General features: G+C 33.6%; 2 protein-coding genes across 3 annotated transcripts; both read right to left on the reverse strand.

The window, feature by feature from the left end:
- Positions 1 to 2,609: 2,609 nt before the first annotated feature.
- LOC131594686 (uncharacterized) lies at positions 2,610 to 7,529 on the reverse strand. 2 transcript variants are annotated; one of them, XM_058866877.1, is made up of 8 exons: positions 7,237 to 7,529; positions 6,209 to 6,340; positions 4,706 to 6,056; positions 3,919 to 4,605; positions 3,742 to 3,825; positions 3,578 to 3,653; positions 3,150 to 3,472; positions 2,610 to 3,064 (listed from the first exon to the last, which is right to left on the reverse strand). In XM_058866877.1, exons 3-8 carry the CDS (start codon positions 6,023 to 6,025, stop codon positions 2,849 to 2,851), a joined length of 2,706 nt encoding a protein of 901 aa, XP_058722860.1. In that variant the 5' UTR covers positions 6,026 to 6,056; positions 6,209 to 6,340; positions 7,237 to 7,529; the 3' UTR covers positions 2,610 to 2,848. The 2 variants fall into 2 exon arrangements, with proteins under 2 accessions (XP_058722860.1, XP_058722859.1); XM_058866876.1 differs by lacking the exon at positions 6,209 to 6,340 and having other exon boundaries at positions 7,237 to 7,528.
- Positions 7,530 to 17,805: 10,276 nt separating this feature from the next.
- On the reverse strand, positions 17,806 to 20,072 carry LOC131596998 (uncharacterized). The gene is made up of 4 exons (XM_058869722.1): positions 19,397 to 20,072; positions 18,935 to 19,285; positions 18,312 to 18,718; positions 17,806 to 18,015 (listed from the first exon to the last, which is right to left on the reverse strand). Exons 1-4 carry the CDS (start codon positions 20,070 to 20,072, stop codon positions 17,806 to 17,808), a joined length of 1,644 nt encoding a protein of 547 aa, XP_058725705.1.
- Positions 20,073 to 20,105: the final 33 nt, after the last annotated feature.

Consider the following 20,105-nt stretch of genomic DNA (forward strand, 5'->3'; position numbering starts at 1 on the left):
ACCCATAACTCCTTCTCAACTGACATGGCTTCGTGTGACGATTTGTTCATAAGCATTTTGTGTAATTTTTTGTTTGGTTTTCCTAAAAAGTTTGATTGTCCTTCCTTTATTCATGCTGAGTTTTTTGGAGTTATTAAAGCGGTTAATTATGCCTATCGTTTCAGTTGTAATACTCTTTGGATTGAAACAAATTCTTCTTTTGTGCTTTTGGCTACCCAGGAGCTTAAGCTTGTCCCTTGGACTATTATGACCATTTGACTTAACTATTTAGCTAAAATTAGACATTCTAGTTTTCATGTATCTCACATATATATATATATATATATATATATATATATATATATATATATATATATATATATATATATATATATATATATATATATATATATATATATATATATACACATAGAAGAGAATCAATATACAAATTTGTTAATATCTTTTGCTATCAATTCTTCTTCGCCTCTGTCTTAGGATAAGCCTCCGGATGCTCCGATTCCGTTAGTTGTTCATAATAAATTGGAGCTTCCGCATCAATTAAAAAGTTAAATTAATTAATATTTTACTCCTTTCTTTCTATCATAGGAAATCGTTTTCGACTTTTTTTTTGGGAAGAAGGAGGGCTTGCACCCAAGGAACAAACTACTCTACACCACTCCGCACACAGACGATTCAATTAATATCCTTTACATACTCCTCTGCGGAGGTCTAAAGGGCACGCACCATATACACTATTGCACTGGGCATTAGCTACCCCTATCTTACCTAGAAGGTTGGCACAAGCATTTGCTTCTCTATTAATGTGCTTCACTTTGTACTCTTCCAAGTTGCTTAGCAAGTTCTTTATGTTCAACAACAAACTTGATCCCCGCTGCTCCACACCCGGTTTATAACTAGGTAAATTCTTCACTTTTGTGTTATCTGATTGGATTTCTAATTTTTCAATACCTCTATAAATAGCATGCCTGACACCTTCGCATACGACCCACAATTCTGCTGTCAACATTGAGCAACTTCCAAGGTGTTTCGCATAGCCTTCCACCTAAAGAGCGGAACTGTTTCTAATCAGCTCCCCATACCCGGCTTGGTTCGACTTCCAAGGTGTTTCGCATAGCCTTCCACCTAATAAGGAATTTATGTTTTCCATATGTTAAAATTATAACTTTAATTTTTTTTAATTATTTTATTAATTTTTAACTTAAAGTTATTGATTTATTATAAGTGTGTTGTGAGAAGTTGAACATTGAAGTAACAATTTATAATTATTTAACTTTATTATCAAATACTAGTTGGCATATTTCCTCCACATAAATGAATTAAATATTTAATATATTATAACAAAATAAAAATTATGTTCAAACATTTAAGGCCGAACTCTAATAAGAGTGTCGGCACTTGCAATGCCTTGTATGCGAAATTATGGAACATATTAGAAGGTCTCACTCTTACCCATAAACTTTGTTTCATGAAGGGCATCAAAGGAGGTTGATGGTTACAACATTCTCTTGAGAATTTTTTAATTATTGGACAAGCATGAAGAAGTCAAGGTTCTACATGAACATAGAGAATCAAATCAGTATGCCAACGCGCTTGCACGAGTTAGAGATGACGGTATTGGTCTTTTAGTTTTTGAGTTAAATAAAAAAGGAACTTCTTTCCCCTTTCCCCTGTTTAGTTTTTCTTTTCGGACTTAGACCCTCCATTTATATATATATATATATATATAGGGAGCATATCAAGTGAGAGCATTTTAAAATGAGAGATGAGAGGAATAAATATCAACCATTGAATTCGTCAAGAGAGAGAAGGTTAATGCATTAATGTGGCTATTAATTTCTCTCTCTTGATGAAACCAATAGTTGATATTTATTCCTCTCATCTCTCATTTTAAAATGCTCTCACTTGATATGCTCCCTATATATATATATATATATATATATATATATATATATATATAACCAAAGTTCTCATTTGATACGTCCCTATATATATATATATATATATATATATATATATATATATATATATATATATATATATATATATATATATATATATATATATATATATATATATATGATTTTCAAACGCACAAAATTAATATCTATAAATCCTATAGTTTAAAAAGTATTACTTTTATACTTTTTAAAAATAAGAAAATCCATATAATAGTTTGATCAGGTTTAAAGAGGAATACAATTTATTTTATATTTATCATATTGGTTTATGGTGCTATTTATGAAAATAAAATAATCAAAAAATTCAAATTCAAAATTTTTTTATTTTTTTTAAATCAGCTTAATGTAAAACAAATTTAGTATTTAATATGTAAAAAATAAATACATTTAATATGATGAAATTTTGTTGAGATATGATGTAATTTGGACATAATTAAACAAATTTCTTTTAAAGAATGAATTTTGTTATCCTCAAAGTAGAATATTATTAAAAATCAAGAGAAAACAAACATCTTAGAGACTATGTCAAAATTCAAGAAGAAACTAAAAAAACAATTGTCTTGTTAAAAACCTTTACCAACAGTGCAATGCACAAAAACTTAATGAAATCTAAAAATTAGTTAAAATCTATGTAAAATTCTGATCACATAAATCTATTAATTTGTACATAATTCAATATCAAAATTTATCTTACAATAAACATCATTGAGTCAGATTAGCTACAGGCCAACTCAAATGGAAGATCTGAACACCTTCAGTTTCAAATTGAATATCAACAATACTCCGATAGATAAAGTCGAGCATCGTTGTACGCAGCAAGATCTTGATTTTTCACAGGGAAGTAGCAAAACATGTTCATAACCAGCAACCAATTTGTCGTAACTTGATTACTCGCTTAAATCATCGTCAAAATAATTCAGATCCGACTCATCGTCAGTGGCTCCATCGATGTTAGCATGATCTGCATCTGATGATCCTACTGCTCCGTCAGCCATAGTCATCAGTTCAAGGGAACCCTTTAGATGTCTTGCAGCTCCACCATCTTCATAGTCAATTGAATCATTTTCATATTCATCGTCTAATTCAACTCCGAAAGGGATATTCTACAAAAACAAAAGGCAAAACAAATATTCAATTAGATAGCCAATAATTAATGCTAAGCACCAATTAATGCTAAGCACTGAATACCTTATCAACATCGGAGCTTTGTGCAGCGGTATCAACTATCCAGTCACCAAGTAAATGCTCTTGTAAAACATTGTCAACAGATGTTGACTTTGACTCCCTGGACCTTTTCCTTACTTGGCATTCTCTAAGGCGTAAGTTATAGTGAACGTACATAATGTCGTTAAGTTTCTTCTGAGATAGACGATTTTTTCTTTTGTTATATATCTGATCATACATACTTGAATCATGCTCACATGCAAAAGATGAGCATGTCTGACTTAATATACGCACGGCTATTCTTTGCAACTCTAAGCAACTTATTCCATGCTGTTGCCACCAAGCAGCTAGTGAGGTAAACAAAGTTAAGTAAATCAATAAACTCAAATAGAACTAGCAACACATCAATACATATTTAATCGATACATGAAGCATATAACGCGGTGGTTTACCTGGTTCAAGATCTGTTCTTGTGCTAATTGCCAATTCAGTTCCAAAATCATCTTGTGCAGAATTATAATGAGCAATCTGGATATAACATCATCGTTAACAAGATATGATAATTAAAAATTATCTAATAAAGACTATTACATAGCAGTCATTAAGTATATCTTACTTGCATAGATGCAGATATTCGTCTCATACTATCTAGATCTAGCCGAACAATGCATTCATTCAGCCCTCGTACTACCTCAGAATGCTATAGACATACCAAACTTTCACTTCAGGAAAGATCTTGCATAAAATGAAAAATTTGCGAACAATATGAAAAATATTCAATGCCATGACATACCGCAGCAAAATCCTGACGGTATCGGTATGATGGATTCAAGAAGTAAGCAGCCTTGTAAAGAGGATGACAGAACAGAGAGTTACAATGCCTGTCTATCACCTTCAAGAATGGTTCATATTTACGTGCATCATCGCCAAGACCAAATTTGATTGCAAGTCTTGCCCTGTACAAGTCGTTATATAAAAATGGCATTGACAAGCTCTCGCCACTAGACAGCTTTTGAATCACTTGCAAAATGGGTTCCACTGACTTCCTCACATACTGCATTTTCTTCCAAAATGTAACATTCAGAACAATTCTTTGCACCTCTTTCCCCTCACTTGAGCTGGAGAACCTGGATGACATCCATTTGTTTGAAAGAAACATTCGTCTGAGACTAACTCGATGATCCAACAAACTCAGCAATGTAGCAAAGCTAGAAGCACACTGGGTGCCGGCTGGTCTAAGAAGATCCTTTCCCTGGGTAAATTCACTTTTCATAAGATTTAACAACCATATTTGATTGTATATTAGTTTTGTAATTTTTTGGCCCTTTTCCATGCACTCTTCTACAAATTTTATCTTCATGAAATCTTCAAGCACTTGATTAAAACAGTAGGTAGCGCAAGGAGTCCAAAACAAATTTCTTCTCCTCTCTTCAAGCATTTTCCCTGCAGCTTTATAGTTAGGAGTATTTTCAGTGATTACCTACATCAAAAGAGGGAAATAGAAGAACCCGATTAATAACAGATACAAGGTAATATTTAGGATGAAGGAGAATTCCTCAAGAATAGAAAGAACATTTTACCTGCACTACATTTTCCTCACCTATTTCTTCCACTACTTTGTCCAGAAGCTTAAATAAATATGGTGCATCTTCTACGACATTAGTGGCATCAACTGATGAAACAAAGTATACACCGTGAGGACATGAAACAAGAAAGTTTATAATTGTCCTACCCTGGGTATCTCTCCAACTATCAGCCAGTACAGAACAACCAGTGATTGCCCAGGAAGCCTTATATTCAATAAGGTAATTCTTAATGGAATTGATTTCCTCCTGCAAAAAGCGACTAGAAATAACTTGGCTGGGCGGGCATACCAGTCCTTGTCCATATTGACCGGCCATTTCCAGCATTTTATGAAAATATATGGAGTCAGCAGCCTGTAAAGGAATTCCAGCATGGCAAAAGAACTTGCATATTGAGGAAATAACTTCCTTGCGTAATTTCTTTGTGGACGACCCTGTCTTAACTTTTAAATGTTTGTAAGTTGTAGGAGTCTGATTCGTGGGAGGTTTCCGGTAAAAACTATCTAATTTCGATCTTCTCAATACTGGTTCTGGGCCAGTGGACATTCCCTTGAAGGTCTTTTCTGTATCTTTGGAGTATCTCCTATCAATATCAATCAAAGCTTCCTTGTTTATATGATGCAAAGTATCTTCCGGTTGCTCGTATTCCTCATCATCATTATCGGACTTCGAGTAGAAAGCCAACAGTTCCTTACCCTCAGGATGCCTATGTCTCTTTCCAGTGCGATGCCATTTCATATTATCTTTAATTTTAAGATAAACTTCTTCTGGAGCACTTTTACAAGGTGCTACCTCTCCAGGAATTCTAGCCAAATGTTGTTTAAACCTATTAATACCTCCACTGACAACTTTCTCACAGTAACTGCATTTAACTTTTTTCTTTCTCTCATCCTGAGCAACACCATGTTCCCAACCTGGGTCAATATATCCTAAAGACCGAAGAGGAGTCAAATTTACAGACGCATTCCTTTCAACCATCAACTGCCTCCCTTTACTTCTACACCCAACTTGCTCTTCATCGTCTTCATCGTCATTAGAGTGGAAATTCATATATGCCTGCGCATCAACCTGCTTTTGTTTCTTATTGGAACGACACCCTTCCAGATTTTCCTTCATTTTAAGATAGACTTCCTCTGGAGCCTTTTCACAGTACGTTACTTCACCAGAAACTCGAGCTAAATGCTGTTTTAATCTGTATATCCCACCACTAACAACTTTCCCACAGTAATTACATCTAACCTTCTTTTTGCGCTCATCTTGAGCAATACCATGATCCCAACCGGGATCAACAAATCCAGTGGAACGTATTGGAGCCATTACATCCAAATCAGAGCTATCACAATTATACCTGCATAAGCATGTGGGATGAATACAAGGCACATAAATATTTAACTGCTAATAAGCATCAAATAGCATCAAAGACTCTGAGAAAACAGTACGTAAGAGAAAGAAAAACTCATATCGCTGGTTAGTAGGATGAATCCAAAGAAACATCAATACCTTTTGTCTCATTGAATACGGTCAACAATAAGAAATACTTTGTAACAATTTTTAACACAGTTGTCTGACGAAAATCAAGGGTCCAATGTTGGATAACAAAAGCACCATCAACTTCATGGATTACAATACAGCCTACACAACCACAGACTATATTTAACAAACATACATTGTACAACACTCAAAAGAGCAATAAGAAATAGCAACCAACAGGTACACAGTTGGACAAAAATCTTCTCGAGAGTTTTGGATCGAAATGTCCTATTGACGCCAAGTTGGGACTAGCATCGAGAGATATTTCCCTGATTCCACATTACATCAATCGGAAGGCAACTCGTGTACCTATGAGGTATAGAAGTGACAAGTCCATGATACTCTTAAGGCTTTGTTTGGCATTAGGAGGGGGAGGGGATGACCTTAGGGCTTTTGAGTTTCCTCCAAATAGTGGAATTTTAGTTTTACAAAAAAAGATAAACCATCCATCATGCATGTTGGGAGACTAACCTCCCTTATTCCCTTTAGTTATGAAACACGGACGACACTCGACATGACACTGACACATCGACACGGACGACACTTGACGTAATACAAGTGCCGGTATATCGGTATTGATGTCCAACACTAACAGGGACACGCCTTTTTCGTCGGATCACTTATTCTAAACCTTAAACCCTAACTCTTAAAAAAACTCAAAATTCAGGTATTTTTTCTTCACAAAAAAAACTATAAATTCAGAAATGAAAATTTCACTCTTCTTCCACCCCATACAAAACCTCAGAACTCCACTGGATCAAAAAATTCATCTATAAATATCCAATTAAAACCTAACCATAATCAGAAAAAAATTGCAAATAATTCAAATAACCTAGAAAAGTAAAACAATTTCTAAACAAAATCATCTAAGAAAAACAGTGAAAACTCGGCAAATTTTCCTTAATCACTTCTCAAAATCACAATTTCCTTTTCCAATCAAATTCAATTCCAAGAATAAGAAACTCGATCATACAAAGAAGAGAAAGTGAGAAAGAAACCTCTACGGAAGCCGATCCGGATCGAAGTGGACTCCGCGATAGAGAAAGTTCTGCAGGTGGTGGAAGATCGATGGCGCTAGAATCGTTCGGTTGTAGGTGGCGGAGACGAAAATCGCTTAGGAATCGTCGTGAGTCGCGGTTGGATTACTGGGTGAGACTCTCAACTCGACCCGGCGCGTTTTACCGAGTTTTTCATTTTCATTTTCTTTTTCTTTTTCTTATAAATTAATTATAATTATTTTATTTTTCTGAAATAATTTTAAGAATTTAACCATTAGACATAGATTAGAACGTAAAGTTTTACCTAACAATATGATAAAATTTAATTATAAGTATAATGTGTATTACACTTTCTTATTTTTATGAAAAATGTTTTTATGCTTTATGCTGTAAATTATTAGTCGGAAAATTAAATAATTTTTTAACTATAACTTCACCAACTAATATAGTGTTATGATATGTATTGCCTTATAGTTATAGTAGTAATAAAAATTAATTAATCTTTTAGGTTTATGAGTGATCAAATATATTAATTATTAAATAAATTTAAAAATAAATTGGTGATAAAAATTAGAGGAGGACAGAGTATTATATAATTTATATAAAAAAAGAATTTGGTGAGTTGACTCAGGTTTTTTTTTAAAGAGGGTCCTAATTCTCGATGGAAAAAAACACTCACCATATCAGACATGTAACATATGCGTAGGGAATTCTTTTGGTACATTTGGATACAAGAAAAATAAATACTTTTTTATGGCTGATCTTAATAAATAAATTATTTTATATTATTAAATAATTATTTGAATTAGTAGTGAATGACGTTTGGACTTAATTTAAAAAAAAAAAAAAAAGGACAGAAAGATACGGTAAGATTCTCTGCAATTAAGCAATCTAACAAATAGGATACGGATGGTAAAAACTACAATAACAATAAATTAATGGTGTTTCACTATTGTAGAAATTTTGGACTTTGAAACTGCTATTTATATTCTCTAATGGCTTTTAAACTGTTATTTTCATCTCCAATGGCTTCTTAAAGGACTCTTGTGGTCACCATTTTCACTCCTATACAAACCAGAGAAAAATATATTCTTAATACGGAGAAATGCAATACTATCCTATGTATTTAAAGTTTTTTAATTCTTTTTAAAATGATTTTTATAGTGTTATATAATAAAATTGTATAAAAAAATTTCATAAAAATTTAGTTTGATAATTATTTTTAAAATATTATTTTAAATATTTTATTATTTAATTAAAACTTTTTTTGAATTTCAAAATTCAAAAAACCATTTAATTTTAAATAATTTTTATAATTATTTGAGTGAAGTCTCATTTTAGTCCCTCACAAAAATTGTAGAGGTCAGATTAGTCCCTGAGAAAAAAAAGTCTCTATTAAATCCTTTTACAAAATTTAACTGAGTCATGTTAGTCTCTCAACTAACATTTTTTTAAAATCGGTTTTTTTTCTTACTTTTGAATCGTGGCTGGACTACTAATAGAGACTCATTTTAGTCCCTCACAAAAAAGGAAGAGTCCAAATTAGTCCCTAAAAAAAAGTCTATATTTAATCCTGTTCTGGACTGGGCCAAGATTCAGCCCAATCTACTTTCGGCCCACTTAACCTTGGAGGTCCAGACCATCCCTGAGCCCATAAGGAGCAAACTGTGCCCGGCTACTCGAAGACCCAACGACACTAGAGTAAGCTACTTGGTGCTCGGTATGTGTGCCCCCCGCGAGCACCCCACCTGACGAGGACCTACCTCCTCACTTGAACCCGAGCATGTCAAAGCGCGCTCCCCGCGAGCACCTTCTCTACCGAGGACCCTTCTCCTCGTAGGGTTCCTTCACATCCAACCTCATAAATAATGCGGAGTCCACGTGGTCCCTAAAAGACCGCGTCTCCCTTAAATTTCGGAGTGGTTGACTAGGACGAAGAGCACTCACGCATCTCCGATATTTCCGCCTAGGAAACCTGGCAGTCTCCTAGTTGGGCCTGGAAATCCAGCCCAGTAGCGAGATCATGGCCCAACGCTGGGGGCTATAAATACCCTCTTTCACTAGAGGGTCAGGTATTCATTCTCTTCTAACCTTTAGCTCGTACTTGCACTCTGATTGCTCGTTTTCTTACTTTAGCATCGGAGTACCTTGCAGGTACACCCCCCTCCACTTCTCAAAGATCCAGTTCCGAGCAGGCCTTGACGATTCGTCTGATCAGGTACGATCAAATCCCTTACAAAATTTAATCAAGCAATGTTAGTCCCTCTTTTAGTATTTTTTTTCAAATCGATATATATTTTTTTAAATTGTGACTGGACTTCTATTTTACGACTGTTGAATTGAAATTATTTATGAAGGGATTGTAGATAAGTCATCGCGATACCACAATGTTCTTTTCTTTGTTTGGTTTATTATCAGGCTTATGGGTGGGTGACTATAGTTTTTGTTGTTATGTATTCTTCTGTACTAGGTGTTGTTGTTGTTTTAGTTGTTAATAATCTTTTAGGAAGGTTTAGTTTTGTTACTAAGGTGATTTAGGATAATTTCTTGCTTTTGTAAATAATACTTGTGGCGAAAATAATACACATGATATGTTGGAAGAAAATTGGTTTATACCATATCACTTAGGTTTTGATGATAATAAAGTATTTAATGAAAGCAGGTATATCTTGTCAAGTCTAGTCATAGTTTAAAAATACGAAAAAAAATCGTTTGAAAAAAATATTAAAAGAGGGACTAACATGGCTCAGTTAAATTTTGTAAGGGACTAATTTGGACTCTCCCTTTTTTGTGAGGACTAAAATGGGTCTTCACTGGTGGTCTAGTCACGATTCAATAGTAAAAAAAAATCGGTTTGAAAAAAATATTAGTAGAGAGACTAACATGACTCGATTAAATTTTGTAAGGGATTTAATAGGGAATTTTTTTTCTCAAGGACTAATCTGACCTCTACAGTTTTTGTGAGGGACTAAAATGGGACTTCATAGTCAAAAAAAATGGGATTTCAGTCTAATTATTTTTGAGATATTATTTTTTGAAAAAAATTACGATTTTGATTATATTTTAATTTTTAATAATTTATGTTTATGGTATATAATATTAATAATCAATTTTTAATTTATAAAAATAAATATAAAAAATTATAATATTTTAAAAAACTGTTTTATAAAATCCATTTAAAAAATACAGAAAAATATCTATTTTTATAAGGGTAAACAAACTGGCCCTTATTTTAATTAATCAATTTGAAAAGACAATTTTTAGTTATAAAAAACTTGTACCTTAATATTTTCCATTCCAAGATCTTAAGTACCCAAAAAAACCCATCATTTTAGTACTTGTGAACAAAATCAAAAACAAAATTACGGAAAAAAAATACACTTGCCAACATTTCTAAAAACAGTAGGATACAATATTGCTTAGTGTTGTTTATGATTCAGTTTGTGAGAAAATTAAATAGAATCGATTTAAATTATAGTTAAAATTTATTTGAACTTAATCGAATTATTTCAATTTATTAAGAATCGAATAGATCAAAATTATTGTTCTGGTACATCATTTTAAAACTTCGAATCGTACCAAATTATTAGAAGATAATTTTTTCTAAATCGAACCATTTATTAAAGAACTAAACCGTTGAACTATTTTTTAATTTTTTTATAAAAAAATTAACTTGTTTTAAGTATTTTTTTTATTTTTTTAGTTTGGTTCGCTTTCACTTTAGTTCGATTTCGGTTTAGGTTTGATTTTAAAATTGTTTGTGCATTATGGTTTAAACATAATGATTTAGTTATTTTAATTTCAGTTCGGCAATTCAATTCAGTTATTGATTTTTTTTAAATAGTCCTAATATTGCTAATTTAGTACAATCTACAACTGCAGCGAATTGCAATTTCAGTATGAATTAAAACTATGTACATGATCTCCATTAGAAACTACATCTACCAATTACATTAAAACTCAAAAACTTAATTTACCCTCTATGGAATGAAAATCTTTATCTCAATTATATTTAACAATATATTCAAATAATTTTTAATTAAAATTCACGCTGCAACGATATGCCACACAATGATGATTTAAAGATTGAGAATATTATTTTTTTTCTAAAATCATCGTAGACGCAATTACTTTCATAATTTCTTCAAAAGAGAAGAAAGAATTGAGAAATGAGACTTTGTTAATAAGTTTATATTTATGCTTCTATTTTCTATTAGATTAGATTGGTACTTGCGTGATATGTGGGGTTATAATGAATTATAAATGCAACTAGTATTAGAATAGACAGGTTTTAATTTTGTTTAATATAAAAAATTGTGTTTGAGACAATTAGACAAAAGTCATAAAAATGTAAGATAAAATATTAAAAATTAAGATTGAAATTGTGAAATAAGTATGAAAATATCGAGTCATTTATTTATTTTTTATTTTTTCTCAACAGAATGTTTATTCTCCATCATCATGGGAATCGAAGACATTCTACATTTGAATGATTCATATTCAATATAATTAATATCAACGACTGATTTTAAGATATAAGATGAAACTCTCTATTTTGCATTATCTTAGTAATTTGCAAATGTAATGGGTCTGATGGTTGAATGTGTCCCTATGAATTGGGTGATGAGTTTGGTATTTCAACTAGTGTGATATTTTTTGTCTTTGTCTTAAATTATACCATTATATTCAATATATACCAATTAAATTTAATCAAACACTTTAATATCAATTGAATTATTTATATTGGAATTTTAATTTTGTATCATATATCGGTAATTACTCAATTCGCCTCCTTTCATATAGGGTGAAGTTCATAGTTAGTTCCAAGATTTCCATAAAAAGTATTTCTCTCAAGACCCAAAAAGTATGTACTGACAGCACCCCACGGACAACCCGTGAGCTATTTATGTTTCTGCACTTCTCAATAATTATAAGTACCACAACTAGAGTAGAACAATGAAGTGTTCCTTATCCTCAAAAAAATAAGATCAAGTTTATAAATGTGTTAAGAGTCCCACATCGGACAATATATGGCCTGAACATGTCCTTATAAGTGGGGGCAATCCTCACCTTACAAGCCGGTTTTGTAGGGTTGAGTTAGGCCCAACCACACTTCTTAACATGATATCAAGAGCCTCGTTTAAGATCTGGTGGGCCACCTTCTATGGTTTCCGCTATCGGACCACCCGCCATGTATTTCCACGCTCCAGTTGTCTAGTCCTGGACGTGAGGGGGTGTGTTAAGAGTCCCACATCGAACAATATATGGCCTTATAAGTGGGGGACAATCCTCACCCTACAAGCCGGTTTTGTAGGGTTGAGTTAGGCCTAACCACACTTCTTAACAAAATGATATTCTAATTGAATCTTCTTTTATGGATCCTAACTAAGACTTTTAGGATCTTTGAAATAGTCTGAAAATCTCATGGATCACTCGTACCCTTACTCCTAAAAAATTTAAAGTACTATGTGTAGCTTATGCCTTTCAATTATAGAAATATCATGAAGATGGTTTTACCAATGGAAATCATTTTAGGGTTTTTGATATTATTTGTGAAACTTATATGGAAATATGGAGATCGTTCCATCTCAAACTATTTTACTTGTGGTTCTATGTGTTTGCGAAGGTAATTATGGATTTGATTATGGTTTTGATTATGATAAAAATTATAAAGCAAAACAATCATGAGTATCATCAAGGAAGAAAAGATTAAAGTAAATCAAAAGAAAAAGTTATAAGATTGTGATGTTTAGCGCAACAAAAATCAAATGCTAAGAACAACATCTAAGAAACTGAAGTCTTTTAAAGTCCGCCTATGATCTTATGCCTCAGTTGTTTTTATCTTTTTATGTTATTAGTTTGTAATAAGTGTGAGTATCTCTTTCAAAATACTAAAGTAATGCACGCGCACACACACTTAAAATGTTTTACAAACTTCATCAGTTTTAAAATCTCCTTAAAAATCATCTATGGCCTAAACTAATCGATTAAGAAGCATATATAATCAATTAGAAAGCGAAATTCTCTCTCTAATCAACTAGAACACATGTCTAATCAATTATGGAGCGAACATAGTCGCTAATAACTAATCAATTACTAAACCATATAGGCATGAAGTGCAATGCTTTTTGCTTAGAAATATGTTTTTATGCTTTATTTCTACAAATATTGAACCTTGAAGTTTTAAACAAACTTTTAAATCTGATTGTTGGAGAAAGATAATGGATGTTTACTTAGTGATTTTTTATCAAAGCTTTACATGCCAACAAAGTTATCAATCCTAGATAACGAAGAAGTGCAACCGATTCCAAAAATATGATAGTGAGATAGTGGATAGTGGAATAACCTCTACTTAACTATTATTTGGACTAATTATATGAATAATAACTATAAAAAATATATTTAATGAAAAAAATAAACAAATAACACAATACCGTAAAAGATTCATAAAATCAAATATGAAAGCACGATGCTTAATCAAATTCAACATGTTTAATCAAATTCAAAACATCACATCTTATATTAAAATTCAAAAAAACGACTTATCAAAAATAATTAAATTCAAACAAATATAAAAAAAAAAACACATCTTATATTAAAATTCAAACAAGTATAAAGAAGATGTTATCATTGTCTACAAATGAAAGAAAAAGAAAACGTAAGAATAGAGTTATTAACTTATTATTACTTTAAAAAAATATCGAGGACAAAATAAAGAGTAAAAAACATAAAAGAAAAACCAGAGGACAATGAGAAGAGAAAAGAAAGAAGAAGAAGAAAAGAAAAGAGAGAAAACAAAGATTGGAGAAAGAAGAAAAGAAAGAACAAAGAAGTAAGAAGAAGAACTTTCAAAAACCAATCTGAAAAGAGAGGAATCGCCCAAGTGAGAAGAGGATAGAGAGTTTCCTAAGTTTCCTCATTGTGTACAAATAAAAGAAGAAGAAAACCTAGGAATATAGTTATTAACTTATTATTACTTTAAAAAAAATAAAGGAAAAAATGAAGAGTAAAAAACGAAGAAGAGAAAAAACAGAAGACAATAAGAAGAGTAAAGATAGAAGAAGAAAAGAACGGAGAGAAAAGAAAGACCAAAGAAATAAGAAAAGAAGGAACGAAGAAGTAAGTAGAACTTTCGAAAACTAATCAGAGAAGGGAGGAATCGGCCAAGTGAGAAGAGGATAGAGAGTTTCCTGAGTTAGGAGTGGAAGCAATGAGAAATGAAGTGAAACGCGTGAGGAAGTGAGAAGATGAATCCTTTGTTTTAATTTTTTAAGGATAAATATGGTTTTTCACCTTCAAAACAAAACTCACTATGGGCGTGAAGCGCTCCTCTCACGCGACCTTCTCCAAGCCAAAAATAGCAGCCGCTATCTCAAATTGGGACATAAACAGCTACGTCGTAATGGCCAACTACCGTTGCGCGCCACTCTTCCAAGATAGTGCTGCTATTCTCCGGGATTGATAAAGGTAGTAGTTGATCTTCCCAAAAGTGAAACCCGTGTTGGTGTTAAATGGATCTACAAGGTCAAATACCAAATCAATGGTTTTGTTGAAACATATAACTACAAATTGTTTGCCAAATTACCTACACACTAATGAAAGGAATAAAACATGTTAATACATTTTCATTAGTTGCTAAAATGAATATAATTAGAGTTTTATTAGAATTATCCTCAATAAAAGGTTAGCATCATGAACAACTAAATGCCAACAATACATTCCTTCAGGGGGGACTTGAATGAGTAATTGATATGGTTCAAAAAAACAATACATTCCTTTAGGGGGATTTGAATGAGTAAGTGATATGGTTCAAAAAGCTATCAATTGTCTTAGTTGCCTCAGTCACATGTTATTGTTGTTATCCTTAAATCATCACTCATATCTTACATGTAATATGTATAGTATTCAATATATAATATACATATGAATATGACTACACTTAATTCAATATTTCATGTATGCATCTTGAAGGAATATGCTTAGTGTAACACCCCACTTTTCCCAATTATAAATTACGGTAAAATAGTAATAATATTATCAGAGTAATTCAACACAAGTGGAATGTCACACTTTTCCAATAAACCAGAAACTAAAGTCTCAATACTTTATTTATTCGTTTCTCACAAAAAAATCAATAATACAGCGGAAATAGTTTTTATTTAAAACAATTCACGGCATACTTGCCACTAACAAATAAAATCCACCTTAACTTGTGGTTCTCCAAAAAATTAGAATTTAAAAGCGATACGTAACAAAATTCATTAAAATAACATTTGAAATAAATTCCCAAAAATTCCCGTGTTACGTATTAGAGCGACTCCTAAGACTCGGTCAAGCAACACGTACTCCACGTACAGATTAAGTACCTGAATTATCTGTACTTCTGAAGAAGCACAGGCACAGCAAACAAGAAAGAAAGGGGTGAGAACTACGTTCAATAAATAGCGGTGAATAATACATGCTAAGGAGTAGTACTCACGCCTATCACACAATATCACATAATCACAATTTAACAACCAAACAACGATAATGCAATATGACTCCATGACTTGACACAAATGCATGTGGTACCAAACTCGGTTCATTCAATCGAACCCGATTCACTAAGGAATCCGGATAATTCGCATACACTCCACTGAGCAACGAATTATGTCCACAACGACTCCACAAGTGAGTCTGGACCTACTAGGCATCTACCAAAGATCTTCACCTAGCAGTCTCAATGCGATGATATGCAATGCACCAAAAACAATACACATATTAAAATATACACAATATGCATATTACACGATCCGCCCGATCCACGATCCCCCTGATCACTCGTAAACAATGTTTACCGTAATTCACCTCGGAATTACACTCGCTGTCCAAAATACAACACACTACGAATAATCATATTATAACATTATCATTGCTGAAATTCTGTTAAATAATTAATTCCCACACGTACAGACTAAACGACCTCTGCTAATACACTTACAGCCAGCACTTGTTTTTCTGTCATTTACAGTGTATAATGACTGATAAACAATATATACTCCTCCTTGCAAGAAATTGCCCATTAATTATCTCTTACTACCAATTCCTTGCCACTACAACTTATAGAATCCTTAAATTTCATCTGGAAATTCTTCTGTTACTATACTACTCCTGTCTCTAATATTAATTCAACTATTGATAATTACCTATATTAATTCTACTTAGTATGACTTAATAATGTGGAATTATGTAATTCAAAACACGTTTTCCTACTAATTAAATTATTTCCTATGGATTAATAATATGTTAACTCATTACTAAATTACTTACAGTATGCTAGCTTACCCCAGAGAAATATACATATATGCATCTCTAGTCTGGGGCGGTCATCCCATTTATGGAGCCCCCCATCTCCAATGAATTTTATTTCCTATTAAATTAATCTCCTAAGGTTAACATATATATTAATGTGATGCACTTACAGTAACTAAATCAAAACAAAAACACAATGAACTATGTGTGGGGCGCCCACCCCTTGATAGGGGCCCCCATCCAAAATGCACACCATGGAGCGGCCCTCTTAACCATATGGGGTCTTACCATTTTTTTCAATTGCCTTTAGCATTCAGTAAATCCTAGAATCTCTACGATCGGTATATTTCCTTAATTCTTATCAGTATCAATTGTCAACATATGATTCTTAGCAATAGCATAATATTTTCACATACACCCTATCATTGACACACAACATTTCTAGAGTACGATTCACAATGGATTCACAGCAACAACATCAAACAGTATGACCTCAAGAAGAATACAGATTTCACACCAATTCAATTCTTCGATTATACAAGTTATTCAATTCAAATCAAATAGTCATACCAGACAAAATTAACATATGAAATTCCTACGAAGGAAAGGACCCCTCACTACCCTCTCATGATTAAATCACCTATAATGAACCGATTCTCCCCCCTTACCTCGATTCCGGAAAGCTTGACTCAACAATGGTGAAACCCTCTTGCTTGGCCTCCTTGCTCCTCTCCTCTCAATGTTACGGTTTTTGACTCTCAATGAAAACTAACTTCTCATATCTACCACTAAACCCTTATACTCTTATTACTAAAATACCACTTCTACCCTTAACCACTAATGACTTAGTTTCTCCATTATAATAATAACAATAATATTAATAATAATAATACTAATAATATTCATAATAGTAATAATAATAATAATAATAGCAATATTATTAATACTCTCACTAATAATTAATCTATCCAAGTCTAATATTACTAAATTAATATTGTATCAACATTTCAAATTTATCCGTTCCGATAAGGGTACTTCGCCTACGCGCTCGATCAGACACCCTAAACAAGGACAAGCAATTAAAATATAACGTACTGACTAAATAATTTAAAATGGGGCGTTACAACTCTCCCCCACTTAAATTATTTTCGTCCTCGAAAATGTACATGATAGAAACAGTTCCGGATACGACTCTCGCATCCTGCTCTCCAACTCCCAGGTCACACTTCCTCCAGCAGCTCCTCCCCAAGCTACTCTCACCAAAGGAATCTCTTTTCCTCAAAGTTGTTTCATCTTCCGATCTTCGATCCTAATCGGCATCGCTTCTACAGTGAGATTATCATGAATCTGGACTTCATCCCTCTGAATGACGTGAGATGGATCAGACACATATTTTCGAAGTTGTGACACATGAAACACATCATGCAAGTTCGAAAGCTCAGGCGGCAATGCCACACTGTATGCTACTGTACCCACTCTCTGCAAAATCTGATACGGTCCAATAAATTAGGATCCATCTTCTTAGACTTCAACGCACGACCAACACCTGTCATCGGGTTGAATTTCAAAAACACATGATCACCTTCGCTAAATTCTAAATCCTTCCTCTGATTATCATGATAACTCTTCTGTCTACTCTGAGACACTTTTATCTTCTCTTGGATCATCTGAATTGTCTCAGTAGTTTGCTGCATAATTTCTAGCCCAAGCACATTCCTTTCGCCGGTCTCATACCAACACAAAGGTGTCCTACACCTTCTACCATACAGAGCCTCGAAAGGTGCCATTCCAATGCTAGAATGGTAGCTATTATTATACGTGAACTCAATCAATGGCAAATGAGTATCCCACGCACCACCTTTCTCCAATTCACAAGTTCTCAACAAGTCTTCTAGCGATTGAATAGTCCTCTCCGACTGACCGTCCGTCTGCGGATGGTAAGCTGAACTCAATTTTAACTTAGAACCCAGAGCTTCTTGCAAGCTCTTCCAAAATTCTGAAGTAAACCTCGGATCTATGTCCGACACTATGCTCGATAGAACGCCGTGCAACTTCACAATTATTCTGATATAAATCTCCGCCAACTTTGACAACGCAAAACTGATGTTAATTGGTATAAAATGTGCGGACTTAGTAAGTCGATTCACAACTACCCAAATAGCATCAAATCCCCGCGCTGTATTCGGCACACCTATAACAAAATCCATAGTAATACAGTCCCACTTCCACTATGGGATTTCCAACGGTTGCATCAACCCCGAAGGTTTCTGATGTTTTACTTTTGATTTCTGACACGTCAAGCAAGCATACACGAACTGGGCTATGTCTCTCTTCATACCGGACCACCAAAACAACTTCTTAAGATCTTGATACATTTTCGTAGCTCCCGGATGAATACTCAAGCTACTTCGGTGACTTTCCTCCAAAATCGCCTTCCTCAATTCTTCATTATCTGGCACACAAATTCTGCCCCGAAATCTCAACACACCAAGATTATCCACTTTAAAGTCACTATCAGGATTGTCTTCTCCGGTAGGTATTAAATCCACCAGTTTCACATCAAGTCTCTGATTCTCCTTAATTACATCCAAAAAGTCATTATTTACCTTCAGCATCCCCAATCTAACACTATCAGGTTTCGTCTCACAAACCATACTCAGATCTCTGAACTGTTCAATTAACTCCATTTCTTTCACCATTAATGCCGACATATGAACCGTCTTCCGACTCAGCGCATCAGCTACCACATTAGCCTTTCCTGGATGGTAACTCAAATTAAAATCATAGTCCTTCAAGAATTCTAACCACCTCCTCTGCCTCATATTCAATTCCTTCTGATCAAATAGATATTTCAGACTCTTGTGATCACTGAACACTTCAAATCTTGATCCATACAGGTAGTGTCTCCAAATTTTCAATACGAAAACCACTTCTGCTAATTCAAGATCATGAGTAGGATAATTCCTCTCATGCACCCTCAATTGTCGTGAAGCATAGGCCACCACCTTACCATCTTGCATTAATACTCCGCCTAATCCCATTTTAGACGCATCGTAGTACACAACAAACGGTTCACTTGGATTTGGTAGAATCAACACTAGCGATGTAGTTAACTTCTTCTTCAACTCTTCGAAACTTTCCTCACATGCTGCATCCCATACAAAGGCTTGACCCTTCCTCGTCAACTGAGTTAATGGTAACGCCAAATTGGAAAATCCTTCAATAAATCTGCGATAATATCCTGCCAAACCCAAAAAGCTTCTAATCTCCGTCACTGTCTTCGGAGGTTCCCACTGAAGTACTGCACTTACTTTAGATGGATCCACTGCTATACCTTCACCCGAAATAACATGTCCTAAGAAACTCACAGTTCCTAGCCAAAACTCGCACTTCGAGAACTTTGCGAATAACCTATTATTCTTCAACACTTGCAACGCAATTCTCAAGTGTTCTACATGCTCCTCTTCTGACTTAGAGTAAATTAATATGTCATCAATGAATACCACAATAAACCGATCCAAATACGAATGAAATATACGGTTCATGTATTCCATAAAAAACACCTGGCGCATTAGACA

Source organism: Vicia villosa, linkage group LG4 (genome assembly GCF_029867415.1).
Source record: "Vicia villosa cultivar HV-30 ecotype Madison, WI linkage group LG4, Vvil1.0, whole genome shotgun sequence".
NCBI classification, from domain to species: Eukaryota; Viridiplantae; Streptophyta; class Magnoliopsida; order Fabales; family Fabaceae; genus Vicia; species Vicia villosa.

What these genes read in the sequence shown, in the direction of transcription:
- LOC131594686 (XM_058866877.1), bottom strand. Translation starts at nt 6,025, where the DNA reads ATGGCTCCAATACGTTCCACTGGATTTGTTGATCCCGGTTGGGATCAT. An exon ending in ACCGTCAGGATTTTGCTGCG is followed by an intron (nt 3,826 to 3,918) that starts GTATGTCATGGC and finishes GTATGTCTATAG; the next exon opens with CATTCTGAGGTAGTACGAGG. An exon ending in GAATATCTGCATCTATGCAA is followed by an intron (nt 3,654 to 3,741) that starts GTAAGATATACT and finishes TGTTATATCCAG; the next exon opens with ATTGCTCATTATAATTCTGC.
- LOC131596998 (XM_058869722.1), bottom strand. Translation starts at nt 20,072, where the DNA reads ATGAACCGTATATTTCATTCGTATTTGGATCGGTTTATTGTGGTATTC. An exon ending in TTTGGAGGAAAGTCACCGAA is followed by an intron (nt 18,719 to 18,934) that starts GTAGCTTGAGTA and finishes ATTTTGTTATAG; the next exon opens with GTGTGCCGAATACAGCGCGG. An exon ending in ACCATTCTAGCATTGGAATG is followed by an intron (nt 18,016 to 18,311) that starts GCACCTTTCGAG and finishes GGACCGTATCAG; the next exon opens with ATTTTGCAGAGAGTGGGTAC.